At 48.6% G+C, this 20,928-nt stretch overlaps 1 protein-coding gene across 6 annotated transcripts in view; it reads right to left on the bottom strand.

Moving 5' to 3' along the window:
* Positions 1-1,319: 1,319 nt before the first annotated feature.
* The window catches only part of MX1 (MX dynamin like GTPase 1), a 30,941-nt gene continuing 11,332 nt past the window's right edge, over positions 1,320-20,928 (bottom strand). For 3 of the 6 annotated variants that reach the window (XM_017967162.4, XM_035283259.3, XM_035283258.3), the window contains exons 7-16: positions 19,489-19,643; positions 18,064-18,202; positions 17,072-17,270; positions 14,812-14,890; positions 13,168-13,290; positions 12,645-12,786; positions 9,954-10,112; positions 9,089-9,165; positions 7,490-7,738; positions 1,320-1,468 (exon numbers count right to left, since the gene is read on the bottom strand). In XM_017967162.4, coding sequence (XP_017822651.1) covers positions 1,340-1,468; positions 7,490-7,738; positions 9,089-9,165; positions 9,954-10,112; positions 12,645-12,786; positions 13,168-13,290; positions 14,812-14,890; positions 17,072-17,270; positions 18,064-18,202; positions 19,489-19,643 — 1,451 coding nt within the window. In that variant the 3' untranslated portion in view covers positions 1,320-1,339. Of the gene's footprint in view, positions 1,469-3,717; positions 4,410-7,489; positions 7,739-9,088; positions 9,166-9,953; positions 10,113-12,644; positions 12,787-13,167; positions 13,291-14,811; positions 14,891-17,071; positions 17,271-18,063; positions 18,203-19,488; positions 19,644-20,928 lie in introns of those variants that run through there. The other 3 variants (XM_008986719.5, XM_017967161.4, XM_035283252.3) reach the window with 1 other exon arrangement.

Genomic DNA, 20,928 nt, shown 5'->3' with positions numbered 1-20,928 from the left:
CTCGATAGGGCAAGATGTGTCCCCACACAGTCACGACTCGATAGGGCAAGATGTGTCCCCACACAGTCACGACTCGATAGGGCAAGATGTGTCCCCACACAGTCACGACTCGATAGGGCAAGATGTGTCCCCACACAGTCACGACTCGATAGGGCAAGATGTGTCCCCACACAGTCACGACTCGATAGGGCAAGATGTGTCCCCACACAGTCACGACTCGATAGGGCAAGATGTGTCCCCACACAGTCACGACTCGATAGGGCAAGATGTGTCCCCACACAGTCACGACTCGATAGGGCAAGATGTGTCCCCACACAGTCACGACTCGATAGGGCAAGATGTGTCCCCACACAGTCACGACTCGATAGGGCAAGATGTGTCCCCACACAGTCACGACTCGATAGGGCAAGATGTGTCCCCACACAGTCACGACTCGATAGGGCAAGATGTGTCCCCACACAGTCACGACTCGATAGGGCAAGATGTGTCCCCACACAGTCACGACTCGATAGGACAAGATGTGTCCCCACACAGTCACGACTCGATAGGACAAGATGTGTCCCCACACAGTCACGACTCGATAGGACAAGATGTGTCCCCACTTAAATCTCGTCTTGAATTGTAGCTCCCATAATTCCCACATGTTGTGGGAAGGACCCCATGGGAGGTAATTGAACCATGGGGGTCGTATACCCCATACTGTTCTCATGGTAGTGCATAAGTCTCATGAGATCTGATGGCTTTACAAAGAGTTTCTCCTTTCACTTGGCTCTCATTCTCTCTTCCCTGCCACCGAGAAAGATGTGCCTTTGCCGTCCACCATGATTATGAGGCCTCCCAGCCACGTGGAACTGTGAGTCCCTTAAAACTCTTTATCTGTTTATCTTTATAAATTAATGCAGTCTTGGTTATGTGTTGATCAGTAGCATGAAAACTAATACATGAATCCTGAATGTCATTCAAACAAGGCTCACACCCAGCACCCCCACGTCTCCACTCCTCCCACAGCATTTATTAAGCACCTGCAGCATGACAGATCCTGGGTTCTGGAAAACGGAGGCTTTCTACTTCCGTTTGTATAATTTGTCCTGGCCCTCCCATTGCTCTGCTCCAAACCCAACCCCATCCTCTGGGGTCCCCTGAGCCCCAGACGTGCCTGGAGTGAAGGTCCCTGAGCAGACACTGCTATATTCCCATCTGTTCTGCACAGGCCAATGGACCGTCGAGGCGGTGCTTACATCACTGGTGGTGGGTGTCCAGGTTCTCGGTGTCTTGAACAAAGAATTAGGCAAAATGCACAAACAAAACAAGAAAAGAAGGAAGCAAGAAAAGCAGAGATTTATTGAGAATGAAAGTACATGCCGCAGGGTGAGAGTGGGCCCAAGCCTAGGGGCTCAAGAGCCCCATTACAGAATTTCGGGAGTTTAAATATTCTCTGGAGGTTTCCACTGGTTACCTGAGGCCTGCCCTGTGTAAACAAAGAAGATAGTAGAGTTACAAACTTGTTTACTCGGCATACCCCTGTGGAGAGGATAGTGCCTGTTACAGCTGAGGTGTGAATGAGCCTTACGATCCCTGCCTCCAGACCTTATTTTCCTGCCTCACTTACAGAGCAGGCCACAGAAGCCAGAGAGCAGGCTCTGATCCCAGTGCTGCCCGTCATGGGTGGAAATGGAGGGATGGGAAGGGAGGGGCAGTTTCATCGCTTTCCTGAGCCCAGGGGCCCTCTAAGTGCAGAAGGAGTCACACGAGGTGGTCCCCAGGGCTGTCTCTGAGTTCTGACCACTAGGATCACTCTCCTCTCCCCTCTCAATGACCAGTGAGGACAGGCCTGAGGGATAACCACACATGCTCATTTTGGCTGAAAGGAAAGTCCTTGAGGGCATCTTGGGGTGTCCCCAGAAGGTTCCCTGCCCTGGGGAAATTCCTGTTCTCTGGGACACATACCATCAACTTTCTTCCTCCATCCTCCCTGGTTATCACTAGCAAAATTGCAACAGTGGCAAAATAGAATCCTGTGCAACATTTTGACGCCTCTGTTTCCAGGTCAGCAGAACCTTAAGGGAGGTGGAAGACTGACTTGGGTGGTGGTGGAAGGAAGCGACAGCTGGTAGTGGAGAAGTTTCCCAGGCCTGCCACGAGAGGGCACCCGCCTCACGGAAGGGCCGGCCTGTCTGACGCACCAGCGCAGCCAGAGGACCTGCACCGTGTCCACTTCGAGAACGAGTGCCCAGTACTGAATTAGGAATGCTTGCACCCGCCCAGCCCTGTTCTTACAAAACTCTGTGTGTTGCTGGAGTCCCTCCTTTAAGCGTGAGTGAAACTGATCTGCCTCTGCTAACTTAGTAGCTCCATGGCGACCTGCAGGTGCCCGTCAGCACCTGGGAGAGCTGTGAAGGAACTGCCCAGCCGCAGCTGCTGACCTGGGCTTGGGAAATGCCTGCTGCTCTCCAGACACCCTCTCTTCGAAATAAATCCTTCAACTTCCCAAAGAATTGATTATAGAGTCCTGAGAGTCAGAAGAGATACAGGATGAGGGAGTCCCGAGGGGAGGGGGTGGTGCTGCTGGTCCAGCCCCCAACCCCACCAAACAAGCAGCTGTGCAGCCTGGCCTGCCGCCTCCACTGCCTGGGAGCTCACAGCTGGCAGGGCAGCCATGGCACCTGGGGGCCCCTCTGTAGAAAGTACCCCCATTCCCCACACTCATCTAGAATGTGCCTCCCCAGAGGATGTCACACCTTGGTGCTCACACCTCATCTCTCTCATTGCCTGTTGGCCTTCTCTTGCCCAGGCTTGGGCAATCCTGATGCTTCAACCCTCCCTTTAAGGGACACAGTGTCCGGTCCTCTCCTGCCCCATCCATCCAGTCCAGCAATCTCCTGCCCTTGAGCCTGCCTTGGTCACATGGTGAGGGAGGTCAGCCCCAGCACTGATTAGGAGCTGTGGTTCTCAGAGTCAGGATGTAAGGGTGTGGCTCGAGTCTCCCCACCCCAGGCTAGACCAAAGACCTTCAGTGAGGGCCCTCCAGTCTCCGTGGTTAGTATTCTGCCTTCTCTGCTTCATATACCACTCCTCTAGCCACAACCTCTGCATGTAAAGTCCCACTGGGGAAATTTTTGGTTTTTTTTTTTTTTTGAGATGTAGTCTTGCTCTGTCACCCAGGCTGGAGTGCAGTGGTGTGATCTGGGCTTACTGCAACCTACACCTGCTCGGTTCAAGCGATTCTTGTGTCTCAGCCTCGTGAGTAGCTGGGACTACAGGCACGCACCACCACACCCAGCTAATTTTTTGTATTTTTAGTAGAGATGGGGTTTCACCATATTGGTCAGGCTGGCTAGTTCTGAAATCCTGACCTCAGGTGATCTACCCACCTCAGCCTCCCAAAGTGCTGGGAGTACAGTGTGAGCCACCATGCCCAGGCTGGCAACCTCTTGTTGACTGGGTCTTGTGTTTTTCAACTCCATGCCAGGTACCCACCCAGTGACTCGACACATTGGACACTTGACCAGGGCACATTAAGAGTTGGCACCATTGGCTTCACATTTGGTTTATTTTTTAAAGCTTGTTCCCCTATTTCCCTCCAGTCTCTAGGAAATCACCAGACCCTGTTCTTTTGCTCATTCCTACCTGCCCTGCCACAGAGGGCAGCTTTAGCAGTGACTGCTCCACTGAGTCCTACCTGCTTCTTCCCAAAATACAAAACACGGCAGAGCAGTGTCCACTAGAAATGAGTTTATTACAGACGGAGGAGGCAGGGCTTCGACAGGACTCACGCACATGACACTCCTGCTCCTAAAACACTGGCTTTGTGAAGGGACATTACAAATAACAGGAAATAAGCTTCTGTGATGCTCAGCACGCAGAAGTTTGCAAAGAATACAGAGAAGGGGAGAGCTGCAAGGCAGAGTGATTCTGAGGGTGCAAATCCCTTTCCCAGTGCGAAGACAGCTTCCTTCACCCCGTCCAGCTCAGGTGCATCTGAGGGCGGGGCTTTGACTTCATGCTGGAAACTGAACTGCTTTCACAGCTTCTTGCTAAATCACCATGGGCTAGGAGGTAAGCGGCGACTGTGACTATCAACTCTGGCTACTGAGCACTCAGGTTTGGTGTCCTGCGGCTACCTGCGCACAGGGGCCGACGGTGTGAGTGCCTGTCTACAGGCTGGACCGAGAGCTCGGTTAGCCGGGGAACTGGGCAAGCCGGCGCCGAGCCTGTGTCAGCCGTGCGAGCCGTTCCTTTAGGAACTTGCGCTTGTCGCTGGTGTCGCTCCGCTCCTTTAGGAGCCAGCTGTAGGTGTCCTTGTCCTGCAGGAGCTGCAGCATGGCCTTCTGAAGCTGCTGGCCGTATGTCTGGAGCACAAAGAACTGGATGATCAAAGGGATGTGGCTGGAGATGCGCTTGCTGCACTCCTGGAAGGAGAGAACAGTTCACGGGAGGGTGGAGGGGCCGCATGAGGAGGGCTCTCGGACCTCACACGTGCTCGTCAGGGGATTCAGATTCTCAATGAGGGGACCCTCACAGGGCAAGGGTTTCAAACTCATCAATGTCCTCCATGCTGGGGCAGAGAGGAACTAGGCACCGTGCAGAGAATATCCCGGCTGCGAGTCATATCCCCACTAGCGTTTCCTGACCGTTAAATGGGTACCTCCAATGGAAGGTGAGAGGCAACATATGCTCTACAAACGTGAGTGGGCAGATAGTGCAAAAACTGCATTTCCAGACCAGCCTGGCCAACATGGCAAAACCCCATCTCTACTAAAAATACAAAAATTAGCTGGGCGTGGTGGTGGGCTCCTGTAATCCCAGCTACTTGGGAGGCTGAGGCAGGGAATTGCTTGAACCTGGGAGGCCGAGGTTTTGAACCCAGGAGGCGGATGTTGCAGTGAGCTGAGATTGTGCCACTGTACTTCAGCCTGAGAACTGCTGAGAAGTACAGGGCAATAGAGTGAGACTCAGTCTCAAAAATAAATAAATAAATAAAAAGCATTATCTCAGCCTCACGTGCACTCAGCATCTGCATTTCAACAAGATCCCCAGGAGACCCTGCGCTGCGTGGAGTCTGAGAAGCACTGCTTTCAAGCATCCCAGGAGTGGCGCAATGCAGACATCTGATGAACCAGGAGCTTCCAATCTGCTTTGCCTCCTCAGGTCTCCACACATCCCCAGGGCTCTCCCTCAGCTGTGCTGTGTTCACTGCCTCCTTCCCCAGGACGAATTAGGTGGCACTTCATGTTATCTGAAACGTGCAGCATCAAATGTGTGTCTGAGATAGCTTCTGTGTAGTCAGCTACCACTGCATTCCAATGCTGCACTAAGGAACTTGTAAACCAAAAATAAAAACCTCTGCTTCCCAACCAACTCAACAGACCCCCCTGAGGCCAAGTGGACCTCAGAGAAACCTGAAAATCTGAATTCCTGGCCAACATAGGATGAGAAGCCAGGCCCTTCAGGCCCTTTTGGAGTTTAGGCTGAAATTGAGATCACAAGACTGGCAAAAAAAAAAGACTCTGGCAGTAAGATACCACATTATAAAGTCATGCAATGCAGGTGTTAAGGCATGCATGCCCTACAAACCATCTCCTTAGGTGGGATTTCATGAACTCAGAATAAAGTGGCTTATTTTCCAAGCCGGCTCTGAAACAGTGTTAGAGTGAACCCCAAGTTTCTCTTCAGAGAATCACTGTGTCAGTGTGTTCAGCTGTTATCCTTTAATTCTCTATTTTAAAGTTTAACTGCCTTGTACTTCTGGTAAACAAACTTCTCCACCTGTTCTAATCAGTAGCTAACATTTGTTCTCCCGGTCCCCAGCTCCATCCTGCCTCATCCTGGTCACCTGCTCCGGTCACCTGCTTTGACCTAGGTCATCCCTGGCTACCTGTTCTGACCCGCCCATAACAGTCCCTCCCACCGAAATACCCACCCTGCCCCTCCAGCTTGGACCCCTGCTCTCTTTAAAATAGCCCGTCCGGATTAGTCTAGCTTGTGCAGACTAACCCTAGCCAATAGGGGAAGGACACAGCAGTAGGGGCGACCCCCGTCAGGCATAAGCAGCCCTCCCTCCTTGTCCAAGCGTGTGGCCACCGCTGCTCCCTCCACGAGCCACACCTTCTATAGAAGGAAACTGCCTTGCCGAGAGGACTTATGTTCAAGTGCTATTTCTTTTGTGGCATTAACATTTTACTTATAACAATAGCATCACAAGACAAATAGCAGACCCTAAAGGAAATAAAAATATTTTACCTAAAAATATGTCTTTTGGACATATTTTCAAATGGCTGTTACAGGACCAACAGATTGAAATGGCCCTGCCATGTGCTGTTGGGGGAAGTCTGCACCTGTAGAGACTCTGCACGAATGCAGTCAGACCTCTCCCCTGCTAGAGCGTCCCTGAAACTAGGTGAGATTCAGTGAGAGCCTGCTGCCTCTAAGGCCTGAGAAGAAAGATCTCCCATCCATTCTCTCTGAAGGCTGCTACCTGGAGTCGTCAACTATGTGACTTTGGCCTCTAAAACTGCCCTTAACTCAGGTATTTCTTTCTACTGATGTCAAGTCTGTAGACAAAGCTGAGCTCTTTCAACCAGTGGCCAGAAAAGTTTCTGACCCACCGATGGCTGGGAAGCTCCCCTCGTTCAAGGTGTCCTGCCTCTTTACGGAGGACACTCACCCCTCCCTTGTATTGATTTATGATTTTACCTACAATTCCTGCCTCCCTGAAGTGTATACAACCAAACTGCATCCTGCCAGCCTCAGGCACACTTCTTCAGGACCTCTTGAGACTGTTCTTGGAGCCACAGTCCCCCATATTTGGTTCAGAATAAAACTCTTGAAACTATTTTAGCAGAGGTTGGTTTCCCATTAGCAATCCATCAATATCATCCACACTCATCTCCTGGAACATGCATTCGAATCTATGAGGAGACATCATTTTGCAGAGAAAGCTGAGGCTCAGACCCAGATGTCAGTGGCCCTAAGCCACCACCTGTCTGTCTGAGGTTGAACTACTTCTATGGAGGTGATATGGTTTGTCTCTGTGTCCCCACCCAAATCTCATCTTGAATTGCACTCCCATAATGCCCACATGTTGTGAGAGGAACCCCATGGGCGGTAATTGGATTATGGGGGCAGTTTCTCCCATACCGTTCTTGTGGCAGTGAATAAGTCTCATAAGATCTGGTGGTCTGATAAGGGGAAACACATTTCGCTTGGCTCTCATTCTCTCTCTTGCCACTGCCGCCATGTGAAAAGCGCCTTTTGCCTCTGCCACAGTGGTGAGGCCTCCTCAGCCACATGGAAGTGTGAGTCCGTTAAACCTCTTTTTTTGTAAATTGCCCAGTCTCGGGTATGTCTTTATCAGCAGTGTGAAAATGGACTAATACAGGAGGCTAATAAGAAGGGAACGACAGAGCTGACCATGCCATCTACAGAGACAGCAAGACTGAAGAAAAGGCATGGAATGGAAGCTGCCATCTTGAGCCCCGAGGAGGCGTACCTGGTGATAGGCCATCAGGTGCTGAAAGATCTCCTCCATGGAAGACTCTGATGAGGAGGGCTCGACAACCATGGCAAAGCAGGATTTCTTGGACCTCTTTTCTTCTTCCAGCTCCTTCTCTCTGACCTTCTGCAATGCACTCCTGTACACCTGGTCCTGGCAGTAGACAATCTGCTCCATCTGGAATTGGAGGCGAATCTGCTTCTCACCTTCTCTCTCTTGTTCTGCTCTAATGTCTTCGATTTTGGACTATGGAAAAGAAAGACACAGCTCAGTTTCCCCCAGACACAAATTCCCACGTCACAGGAAAGCAGGTAAGAAGTCTGTAAATACCAGACTACTCACCTGATATTTATTTATCCACTGCCCAGTGGTAGCCTTCTGGGCCATGCCCTGGTGTATCTAAGGTGGGTTTCTAGCCCTGGCTGAGGGTCAGAACTTCTGGGGAAGCTTGAGTCACAGATGGGCCGGACCCCCATCCTGGGGCCTGGGGACTTGCATGAGCTCTGTTTTCAGGCCCCATAACTCAGCTTCTTTCTTTTCTCTTTTAGGGGCTTTTATACCTGATGGCAAGGATTGTCATAACCATCAGAAAATCCACAGGAATGAGCAGGAGGGCCAGATTTAAGTCAGACAAATTCTGTTTTATGTTCCTGGGGTTTAGAGAAACTGGGTGACAAAACCCGGGAGGAGAAACTTCACCCTTGGACCCTCCAGGCCCTGATGAGGGCTGCGGTGCACAGTGGCAGGTGCATCCTAAACATCCTTCTCCACATCCATCTGGACCTTCTGAGGAAGGCCTTATTAGTCTCATCTTATGAATGAGAAGCCAGAGGCACAGGCTGGAAGCAGCACATCCCAAAGCCTCCAGTTGGTGAACGATGGGGCCAGGCTCCCCATCTGGGCTGGGGGCCCTCTTTCTAAGAGCAGCTAAGTCTGGTCTCTTGGCCCAGACTGTCCTCCAGGCTTATTTCCTGTAGGCTCTTTCTTCACTCTGGATAGAAAAATTCATTTTTTTTTTTTTGAGACAAAGTCTCACTCTGTCACCTAGGCTAGAGTGCAGTGGTGCAATCTCGGCTCACGGCAACCTCTGCCTCCTGGGCTCAACTGATTTGCAAGTGTCAGCCTTCCAAGTAGCTGGGACTACAGGCATGCGCCACCACACCCAGCTAATTTTTGTATTTTTAGTAGAGACGGGGTTTTGCCATGTTGGCCAGGCTGGTCTCAGACTCCTGGCTTTAAGTGATCCACTGGCCTCAGACTCCCAAAGTGCTGGGATTACAGGCTTCCGTGCCCACCTGGGCCAGACAGATTCTATTTTTACACACAGCTTCCTCAGTGCGTTTCTGGATTTGGAGGCATTGCCCTCAGATGTGATAGTCTTCTCTGCGAACTGTGGATCTCTTGTTCTATGTTTAAGCACTCTCTCCCTTAGTGCTTTTAACCAGATCACTGGTAACATGGGAAGACGCACTAGTGAGTGGTGGTATTTGCTGCTCTAAATTTATACAATGAAGCTGAATCATTCTAATCCGAGAAATATGTTTTCTAGTGTCAAGCTTATTATTATTATTTTAAATGACTCATGGTCGGTTTTACCTTGGCAGTTCTGTGGAGGTTAAAAAATTCATCAAAATTCTTTATCGAAACGTCTGTGAAAGCGAGCCGGACCATATCTAATCAGAGAGAGAAAAATAGTTCAGTACTAGTAGGATTGTTTGTGCTCTTCCTAAGATGCAAAAACTATGAGGAAAACTGATATAAAATAAATTTTCCCCTCTCCCCCTTCCCTTCCTTCTTCTCTTTACCATGAAAAAGGAAGGCATGCTCTTCACGCTTAATGACTTGATGGAAGAATCTTAAAAGCAAATTACCCCGGGCATGCATTTATTTGATATTTAAACTTTTTATCCTAAGTAGTTGCAAAGAATGTAATTTCCGTTAAATTATAAATATCAATATTTTATAATACAACTCAATATAAGTCAAATCGCTTAAATATATCAATGGAATTTGAATGTCTACATTATCCATATAAAAAAAATCCAAGAACAAGCTCTTATTTAGGTTAAAAAATATTTAATAAAAATAGACCAGTAAATGTCAGTAAAGTGTATTGCAGAGTTCTTGGTTGGCCTAAGGAATGGGTCGTAAGAACCTTGATTTATAGACAGTCCGTCAGAAGTACGGGAGGTCTGGAACTAGTGACTGGCACCTGTAGCTGGGGACAGTCTTATGGGACTGAGCCCTTAAGCTATGGGGTCCGCACTGACTCGGGGTAGTTAGTGTCGCAATTGAATTGCCAAACACCAAGTTGGCACCTGGAGAACCAGAGACTTGCTTGTTGGTGTGGGATGCACCCCGCCCCAGGAGGAGAGTGCTGAGGTCTGGTGCTGGCTGCTGCTTTGGTTCCAGCGTTTCCCTTCCTTAGAAATCAATGCCCAGAAGCGGACTGAGCACTCACCCGTCACGGTGTGCAGCATATCCACAGCCGGCTCTTCCAGCGCCTTGATCTGCTGTTTTACGATGGTCTCAAACGTTCTGTAATTCACAAATCCTGGCAGCTCTCTACCACGATACTGATTTTCAAATTTCTGGATTTTTCTACTCATAATTTCATGGCCTACAGCAGGAAAAAAAAAATGACTTCAAATTATTTTACAAAAATAATTTTTCTAAACACAATACCATTCTAGATAATCTGAAAATATAAATGGCAAGAAAAAGTGATACGAAATCAAATTTAACTGGGAAACTGAAAATATTCAGGAATCACGTGCACACACACACACGCACACACACAGACACAGACACAGACACACATACGCACACACCAGACCTCAAGATAATTTTCCTTAGTCATCTCAAGGAGACTGTAGAGCCAGGTATGATGCCACACATCTGTACGTGCAGAAACTTCAAATAAGATCCATTCTTATATCCACAAAGTTGTGCAACCATCTGCAGACGTAACTCCCAAACCCCACACTCATCAGCAGCCATGTCCCACTTTTCTGTCCCCAGCCACTGGCAGCCACTATTCTGCTGTCTGCCTGTCTGGGTTTGCCCGTTCCAGCCATTTTCTATCAGTGGAATCATGCAGGATGTGGCCTTTGTGACTGGCTTCTTTCACTCAGCGTGGCATGTTCAAGGTTCATGCATGGATTGCCACGGGCCAGCACTCTGTGCCTTTCTGTGGCTGGAAATATTCCAGAGCTCGCTGTTATGGGTTGAGTGAGCTGTGCCCTCTTTAAATGCCTATGATGAAGTCCTAGCCCCCAAGAACTCAGAATCTGTGTTTGGAGATAGGCAGAGGTAATTCCATTGAAATCAGGTCACTAGGGTGGGCCCTCATCCCACCCTCTGTGTCCTTCTAGAGGAGATGAGAACACAGCAACACACAGAGGGGCCACCACGTGAGGACCCAGCAAGAAGATGCCATCTGCAAGGCCAGGAGAGGGGCCTTAGAAGGAACCAACTCCACCAGCACCTTGATCTTGGACTTCCGGCTTCCAGAGTTGTAAGAAAATAAATTTCTACTGTTTAAGCTCCTCCCCAAGTCTGTGGTACTTTGTTACAGCAGCTGGAGCCAACTGCTATATACACACACACACACACCACACACACACACATGCACCATGCACACACACACACAGACACACACCACACACACATGTACCACGCATGCACACACACACACAGACACACACCACACACACAAACACACACCCCCCACACACACCCCACACACACGCACACACACACCACACACACGCACCGTGCACACACACAGACACACACCACACAAACACACATGCCACACACACGCACCGCATGCACACAGACACACACCATGCAGACACAGAGACACACCACACACACACCACACACACACACACACCACACACACAACCACACAGACACAGCCACACACACAGACACAACTACACACACACACACACCACACACACGCAGACACACACAGAGACACGCCGCACACACACACACACACACACACACACGCCAGTTGGTTGGTCAATTCATCAGTAGATGGTCGTTTGGGTTCAGTGACATGAAAGGGAGCAAATGTGGCTTTAGTGTCACTAACTCCTTATCCTGGCCACCCTTCCCAGCTGCCCCGCCCTCATCTGTCTCAGGCTCACCACACTACTTGACTCATTGCTATGGTCTAAATGCTGGTGTCCCCTAAAAGTTCCTACGTTGAAACTTAATCTCCAGTGTGATGGTATGAAGACGTGACAAGTCTCCAAACTCACATTTTCAAATTTTTCCTCCATTTCTTCTAACTTCAAATCACTAGAAATTAAACCTGTGCTTTTCTTAAAGCCCAGAAAACAGAAGCTAAACGTAGATGAGCTTCAGGAGAATGCACACCAACTTACATGTAAACAGCCTTCATGTCTGCTGCTGTACAGACTGCTCAGAAAGTCACTTTAACACCTGGTTCAAACTATCATCCAGAAAAGTCTGTCAGATTAATCTGAAGGTACTTCAGAGGCCCTAAAAAAGCTAGTCTACAGGCTTCTCCAGACATTAACCTTAGGGAGGACTGTGTTCTGAGCACTGCCCCTACGAATGGAATTCCAGGCACACCCTGTTTCATTGCACTTCATAGATTTTTTTTTTACAAATTGTAGGTGTGGCAGCCCCATGTCGAGCAAATCTACCAGCATCATTTTTTCCAGCAGTGCATGCTCACTTCATGTTTCTGTATCAGCAAGTTTTTAGCAATAAAGTGTTTTAGAATAAAGTGCATACTTTTTTTTTAGGCCTAACGCTATTGTACAAACAAACTGTTCTATGCACCAGAAACCAAAAACTGTATGTGACTTGCATTATTGTGATATTAGTTTTGATGGTCTGGAACTGAACCACAGTATCTCTGAGGTATGCCTGTGGTGCCCCTGTAAAAAGGGGGTGTGAGGAAGCTTGTTCATCCCTTATCCCAAGAGAAGTCACAGCTAGAGCCATCTTTGAAGCAGAGAACAGGCTCTCACAGACACCAAATCTCCTGACTCCTTAAGAATGGATATTCCCTCCTCTGGAGCCGTGAGCCATCAGTTTCTACTGTTTATAAATGACCCCGTGTCGGGCTTTCGTTGCAGCAGCCCGAAGAGGGGAATAAGATACTCACTTTCTTGAAAATTGTTTTCGATGACTACACTCCATTTGCGGAACTCGTTTCGGAGTTTCGTGAACAGCCGCACGTCTTCCTCCCCTACAGTTTCCTCCCCATGAAGGAAAGCGGCGATGTCCTGATTAAAGGCATTGATTTTCTGTCAAGAGGAAAAGCATCAGTGTAAGCGGAGAGACTTCGACACAAGTGTCAAGGTGCTTTGGAGGCCGTGCCTGTGCGGAGGGTGGGGAGTCATTCTTTGCTTCCTTATGGGCCACTGTAGACGACCGGGGGGAAGAAGAGCTTTTGGCACCAGAAAGTCCCATCCCATTCGTCGGTGCCTTAGGGATCGGGACGATGCCGCTGACTCCACCCCACACCCCACTCCCTGCCCTGCCTCCCTCAGCCCTGTCCTCCCCGAGTGCTGCTGATGGATGGGACGGCTTTGGATGGGCCTTGGGGAGTAAAGAAGGAAGGCCCAGGGCCCCTTTTTCGACCCTGACATCTGCTTCTCCGGCTCGATGCCGCTGGCAACACTCACGTCTATCAGGAAGAACATTTTTTCATTTTCATCTTCTGGTATGTCCACACCATACTTCTGCAGCTCCTCTGTTATTTTCTGGTGACTCTCCTTGATTTGATTTTCTAACAGGGGCAGAGATTTCTGAGGAAAAGGGAGAGAAAATAATGGGAATGTGTAAAGATCAACAGGGAATGAAAGGGAGGTCCCGGGCCTCCCTCTGCAGAGGAGCTGCTGGGCCATTTCACTTCCTGGCTTCCTCTGAAAGGAAGCTTTTCCAGACCTGGGGGGTGGGGAGGGGGCACATGCTAGGGGCACTGTTTTCTGCCCAAGTCTTCCCCCTTTTCCCACTCCTGTGACCACAGCCTCATGAGCAGCACTGAGGCACCCGCTGTGCGTGGGTCCCGGGCCCTGGAGGGGTGACCCCAGGGGCAGTTCCTCCTGTGGTCGTATTAGGTAAACTCTCCGTAGGGAGGCTGGAGAGATTCACTTGTTTAGTAAGTTCTGAAAAAGCGGCTTCTGGAGCAATTTGAGAATCCACAACTTTTATGTTGTTTGCAATCAATAAAAGGTGATCAGAGACTTCGGTTTCTAACAACACGGCTGACGCCACATGCTGGCTCGCCCTTCCACGGCAAACATCTAAAAATGCCGGCTGACATGCGAAAGCCACACCTTTAAATGTTATCGGTGGGCTGACAAGATAGTGAGGGGCACTCAGAGGCCAACCCCAGTAACGGTGGCCACGCAGGGGCTCAAGAAGAAGGCAGCAGTGGAGCCTGGCCCGGCCGTAAGGTAAGAGAACGCGAACGTGAACCTATGAGGCTGACCTGGTGCAGAGGCAGAAAATCGACCCCCATGGGCTTGCTGGACATGGAGAATCTAATAAAGATGCACCCTCTTTCTGCATAAAGTGGGACCCCATAGAGCTCTGCGCTCATCACCGTCAACTGGAAACAACCCCGTTCTGCATCTGCATTCCTGGGGACTGCGTGGAAGACCTCGCACTCTGGTGCTGAGTTGAACATTTGAAAAAGGCCGGCCTAGCCAATATGGCGAAACCCCGTCTCTACTAAAAACACAAAAATTATCCAGGAGTGGTGGCGTGTGCCTTTTATCCCAGGTACTCAGGAGGCCAAGGTAGGAGAATTGCTTGAACCCAGGAGGTGGAGGTTGCAGTGAGCTGACATCACGTCACTGTACTGCAGCTGGGGCAACAGAGTGAGACTCTGTCTCAAAAAAAATTGAAATAGGAAGAGACTATATTCAGGCAGATTTTAAAAAGAACCACTACGGAGAGCTTTTACAATCTTTTAGAAGTTGAAAAATACGTCCATTACAATGACTAAGACGCTCCAACAGTGGCTGGCAACCAGATAGGAAGAGTTGTAGCATGTGCGTAAGATTTTAATTTTTTGTTTTGGCCCAGTAGGTATAGTCTATCAGCAGCCCCCAGACTGTGGTTCCCTGAAAAGCAATATCCGTGTCACCTGGGGACTTGCTGGAAATGCAGAATTTTAGGCCCTACTCCAGACCCACAGAATCTGATCTGCATCTTAAGATCCTCAGAAGGCCTGTGTGTAGTCATGTTTAAGAAGCCAGCAAGGTTCAGCTCCGTGTTCGTAGTGTTCTTTTTAGAGGACCCACAGCTCTGTCTGTGCTTACACAGATGTGTGTGATGAGCTCGCTGGTGAGCTTTTCTGCCAGGCAGGGAACCGTGGCCTTTCCTTCCTCCAGCAGATCCCTAGAAGAGAACACAAGATCGATTTCCACCTTGATGTAGCCAGAACACGCACGTCTGCCTTCTGCTGTTGGGGAAAGTCCAGGCAAATTTCAGTCGCTTACCACCGGATGGAATATCTTGTGATCGGTACCCAACAAATACTCAGAGTTGGACCGAACAGGACTGTGGCTGAGCTTTAGCAACCTAGGATATTTCAACAATGATATGGAATGAGCCCTTCCAGCTGATATAATAAATGTGTCTCATAATATCTGGCTACAGAACTGGTCGTCACAGAAATACACAGACATGTATAGATAGGTTTTCATAACACATACCCCCTTCCATTTGTAATACGTGTGAGTGATCATAATGAACACAGGCGTGGTCTTCATACGAATACACTGAAGCATATTTACATACGTGGGTGGAGGATCACGGAACAGAGGAGATGCAACCTCGCCTGAGATAAGAACTTAGACCATGGGCTGCCTGGAGGGTGGAAGCCAAACATCTTGTCACTCGATCCAAATTTGTGCTCATAGGGCGAGTTATTACAAGGTTGCCCACGCTTTACAGGACATTTTAGGATATGGGCAGCAGAGAAGCATAAGTTTCTGTGCCTTGTTGTGAGAGTATACTCATACCTAAGCTTCAGTTTCTATGTCCATTTTTAAAAGTCGTGTGGTAAAATACATATAGCATAAAATTGACCATTTGAGCCATTTTTAAATGTACACTTCAGTGGCCTTAACTACAGTCACGCTATTCTGAAACCATCACCACCGTCCATCTTCAGAGCTTTTCATATTCCCAAACTGAAACAATGGCCCGGTAAACACTACCTCCCCATTCTCTCTCCCCCAGGCCCTGGCACCCACCATTCTTTCTGTCTATACGAATCTGACCACTCCAAGGACCTCAGACAAGTGGAATCAGACAGTCTCCGTCCTCTTACGACTGGGCTCTTTCCCCGAGTCTGATGTTCTCAAGCTACATCGGCATCGTGGTCTGTGCTGTGATGTCCCTCCTCTCTGAGGCTGAATGGTATTCCATCTTATGGTGCATTGCTTTCTGCACCCATCTGTCCATGGACACCGAGTCACCTTCTCTTCTGGCTATTGTGAATGTGCAGAGGGGCATGGAAATTTCTGTTTGATATTCATAGAACTCTGAGCAATGCCCTTCTGTAGGCTTCTGGGAGAATTGAGTGCAAGAATGTTTACAATTCTACATAGTCTCATTATTTTAAATCTTACCAATTTATCAATATTTTCGTTTAAAAAAATTCACTTTGGGCAGGAGGGATAGAAAGGTCTTATAAACTATTCACCAACATTTTCTTCTGAGATGCTTATTGCTTTGTTTTTTAACATTTAACTTTAAATTTCAACTACTTTGGCATAATGGGGTAAGATTTAACTTTAAACTTCAACTATTGTGGTATAATGAGGTAAGTTAGAACAGTATTTGAACTTTTCCCCAAATATTAAATAATTATCCTGCCAGGGGTGGTGGCTGACGACTGTAATCCCAGCACTTTGTGAGGCTGAGGTGGGTGGATCACCTGAGGTTGGGAGTTGGAGACCAGTCTGACCAACATGGAGAAACCCCCATCTCTACTAAAAATACAAAATTAGCTAGGCATGGTGCTGCATGCCTGTAATCCCAGCTACTTGGGAGGCTGAGGCAGGAGAATCAGTTAAACCCCAGGAGGTGGAGGTTGCGGTGAGCCAAGATCATGTCATTGCACTCCAGCCTGGGCAACGAGCAAAACTGTATCTCAAAAATAATAAAATAATCATAATTATCCCAATGCTATTAATTGATAATCAAGCTGATACAGCTCATCATTTTGTTTGAAATGCCGTGTTCATCATGTGTCAAACATACATATCGGAATCTATTTCTGGGCATTCTACTTTTTTTCTGTTCTCTTCTATTTACGTTTTTATAAAATATGGTTCCAACACCATGCTATTTAAATTATTGTACATTGTTCTCTCCCTGTTTTGATTGGTTTTTAGGTTTTTTTTCCCCCAATATTTTGTAATCCCCTTTCTATTCTTCCAGAGTCCTTGCTGGGGAACAAGCATAGTCACACACACACTCCGTGCATCTGTGGGGTGGCCGCCACTTTCCCCAGGAAGAACTGACTTCCAGGGCTTGCACTGATCCGTGATGAAACCCAGGTGAGTGCACCTGAAATATGGGTGGTCCTCAAAGAAGAGCTTCTCTCTCTCCAGGGCTTCGGACAGGCTCAGCTGGTCCTGGATCTCCTGCTGGCCCCGGCACTTGACGATCATGTAGCCCTTCTTCAGGTGGAACACCAGGTTCCGCACCACGTCCACAACCTTGTCTTCAGTTCCTTTGTCCACCAGATCAGGCTTCGTCAAGATTCCTGCAAGCCAGATGTTTTTGGTGAGAGAACGTGCCCAGTCACAAGGCAGCGGTGAATGAACAACTGTTTATGCCCCAGCCTCCCAGTGTTTCCTCCCCCTTTGCTAGAGGGTAGCCCATGGCCTCCGCAGATCCATGGGGCCAGTGGAGTCCCACTCCAAGAAAGAACTCCAGGGCAAGCTGCAAGGAGGCAGGGGTGCCCCTCAGAACAGCATGTGGCTCTCCCCAGGCTCCTCTGCCCTGTGAAAACACACTTGATCCCTAAATCTTGAATCTGTAAAGTCAGATTCACTGATACTCAAATATCTTCCTTCCTCCCTTTCCTTCCTTCCCTTCTTTCCTTTCTTCCCTTCTTTCCTTCCTTCCATTCTTTCGTTCCTTCCCTTCTTTCCTTCCTTCCCTTCTTTCTTTCCTTCCCCTCTTTCCTTCCCTTTCCTTCTTTCCTTCCCTTCCCACCTCCTTCACCACATTTTGTTTGTCCTTTTAGTCATGGACATTTGTGCTGCTCCTACTTCAAATGCATTCTTTATGAATACCATTTGCTTCCTTAGTTTGCCCTGCTTCTGAGCCTGCTGTGCCTTTCTGAGCACATAGATAAGGGTTACAAGGCAACCAAGTCAACGAGAGTCAAAAGTAGTTCATTTCACTTGGCCTCGGTGGGCACCAAACCTGCCCCTTAGCAGGTCTTAGTGGAAGCAGGTCCCCACCAAGCAATGCAGCAATGCCCACGGAGACTTGAGAGACACTTCCCCACTGGCAGACCGCCCACCACATGTAGGCTCCCACATTCTCACCGATGGTCCTGTCCCCCTCGGGGTCCACCTCCTGGGCCATGCTCAGCGCCTCTGTGGTGGCGATGTCCACGTTACTGGGCACCACCACCAGGCTGATCGTCTCCTGTCTCTGGATGTACTTCCTGATGAGTGCCTTGATCTGTAAGGAAATGGAAGGTGACTTGTGAAAACGGCAAAAGCAAGTGACAGGTGAGACAGGTTCTGACCTTGTGCTTGCTTTAGGCCCTAAGAGGCCCAGGGGTATTTCCCCCAAAAGAAGTAACTTTGGAGAAGTGAACCAATAAACCCTACCTTGGAGGTACCTCCCAAGCTGGAATTATGAGAAAATAAGTATCTGCAGCAGAAACGGAGCTCTAGGCTCAGGGAAAACTATGAGGTTTCAGTTAATTACCCGCTAAGACCTCAGGTCTGATGGTCACAATGAAAAACAATGGCCAACAAAACCTGCCTGACCCTAGATCGTTAATCTGTAAAGTGAGATCACTGCTACTCAAATATCAGTCCTCTTTCTTTCTTTTCTTTTTTTCAGGTTCTTCCTCTGCTGTCCAGGCTGGAGTGCAGTGGCACAATCATGGCTCATCACAGCCTCTCTGGCTCAAGCAATCCTCCCAGTAGCTGAGACTGCAGGTGCACACCACCATACAGGGCTAATTTTTTTAACCTTTCTTTTATAGAGAAGGGGTTCTCACTATGTTGCTCCGGCTTGTGTCAAACTCTTGGGCTCAAGCAATCCTCCTGCCTTAGCCTCCCAAAGTGCTGGGATTATAGGAATGAGCCACTGTGTGTGGCCCATTATACTTATTTAAAAAATTTTTTTTTTTACTTTTTGAGACTGAGTCTCGCTCTATTGCCAGGCTGGAGTGCAGTGGTGTGATCCCGGCTCACTGCAACTTCTGTTTTCTGGTTTCAAGCAATTGTCCTGCCTCAGCCTCCCGAGTAGGTGGGACCACAGGCACGCACCCACGCCTGGCTAAGTTTTAAAATATTTAGTAGAGATGGGGTTTCCCCATGTTGGCCAAGATGGGCTTGATCTCTTGACCTTGTGATCTACCTGCCTTGGCCTCCCAAAGTGCTGGGATTACAGGCGTGAGCCACTGTGCCTGGCTATACTTATTTTTAATGTTCTCTTTTCCCACATAAAACTCCTTCCTAATACACCGCATTTTAGATCCGCTGCAGAATGTAACTCTAACCAAAAATGAGTCACTGCGTGAAACACAAAACAAATACATAGAACTTGTTTCCAGCTGTGCCTGTTCACTTCACCGTCTCCAAGGAAGCTTCCATCCAACTCGTCAGAAAAGACTGTGACCAATGGGCTCTCTGAATTCCTCACTCTTACCTCCAAATATCAACTCTCCACAACTCAGCCCTGGACTCACCACTACTCTAATACAGTAAGGGTATTAGAGTCTGAAATCTGACCTTACGCCCGATGTCAGCAGGCTGATTGCCCACAGCCACTCTGGTTATTCCAGGAAGGTCTATGAGAGTCAGGTCCGGGACATCTCGGGAGCTGATCTCCAAGGTGATTAGCTCATGACTGATTCCCATTCCTTCCCCGGCGATGGTGTTCTGGGCTAGAGAGAGGGGGAGAATCAAGCACAAACAGAGCTTAGGATTAAAGGATCTCATGGCAGTGAATACTCTGAAAGCCTCTTCTACTCTGCGAGTCATGGATAAAAGCGTATTTGGAGCAGATTCAATTTTCTGTGATTGAGACTAAAGGGATCTCAAAGGATAACTCAGTATTGTCCCTGCTGGTGGCCAGAACTGTGTGTAGAGAGACCTTGTGAGAACATCACCTTGGGTGGCACCCACTTAGACCAGTCTAAAGCTGGGCGGAGGCAAGGAGTTCTTCCTGGGAGCATTCCTACATCCTTCTCATCGCTGTCAGCAGGAAATTAGCAACCAAGCAAAATAAAAACAAACACAAATACATGGAAGCTTTTACACTGGAAAATGACATGGAAAATGTGCTTATTTTAGCTAAGCACTGGCTGTTAACATCCCATCGAGAGATTTTATTTGGCTTCTTTCTCCTTAAAAATGAAAAGTTTAGGATATGAATTTTGTTTCATCACATTCTTGGCTAACAGCAGGAATGCCTTTTGGGGATGTTTGCTATCAATTTAGAACTGAGGAAGTAACAGTGGAACATGTGACATGGTCTACCAACCGTTCCCCCGATATCCATGTACCTGACACGCGGTCATGAGATCGGGCTCTGGCCAATCAGCCATGTGAAAATGTCATGTGCAACTTCCAGAAAGTGCGTTTACATGCAGAGACATGGTCCGGCTGGCTTGAAAGGTGGACTTGCTGACTGAGTCACAGGGGGCCTTGGAAACCGAGGCCACACCCAGTGAAGACATAGGATAAGCATAAGTCTTGGTTCCTGACACTGGGACCCCCAGTCAGCTCTGGTCTGCCCTGCTCCAGACTTATGTGAGAGGGACGGACAGCGTCTACATTGTTTAGAGCACTGCGTTAGCAACTTGCTTGCACAAGTGGCATCCACATTCCCTTCCTCCCTGTACACATGCTGCTTTGGAGGGTAGCCTTGTCACTTCCACTGACAGAGAATCTGTCCCTTGAAATTGGGCTTGGCTACGTGACTTTCTCTAAGGGGGTGTTACAAAATGCAATGCCAGGAGAGACTGAAAGGTGTTAGAGGTTGTGTCATGCCCTCTCTTGCTGCTGGGAACCCCTCCACCCACCACATTAAGAAGTCTAGCTTAGCCTTCCAGAGGGTGAGAGACCACACAGAGAGAAGGGCTGGTCATTCCAGCCAAGGGCCACCCTGGACCATCAGCCCCACCCCAGCCAGCCCAGAGAAGAACTGCCCAGCCAGTCCACTGAATC

The sequence above is a fragment of the Callithrix jacchus genome, chromosome 21 (assembly GCF_049354715.1).
Source record: "Callithrix jacchus isolate 240 chromosome 21, calJac240_pri, whole genome shotgun sequence".
Classification (NCBI taxonomy): Eukaryota; Metazoa; Chordata; class Mammalia; order Primates; family Cebidae; genus Callithrix; species Callithrix jacchus.
This window is presented reverse-complemented; position numbering and strand designations above follow the sequence as displayed.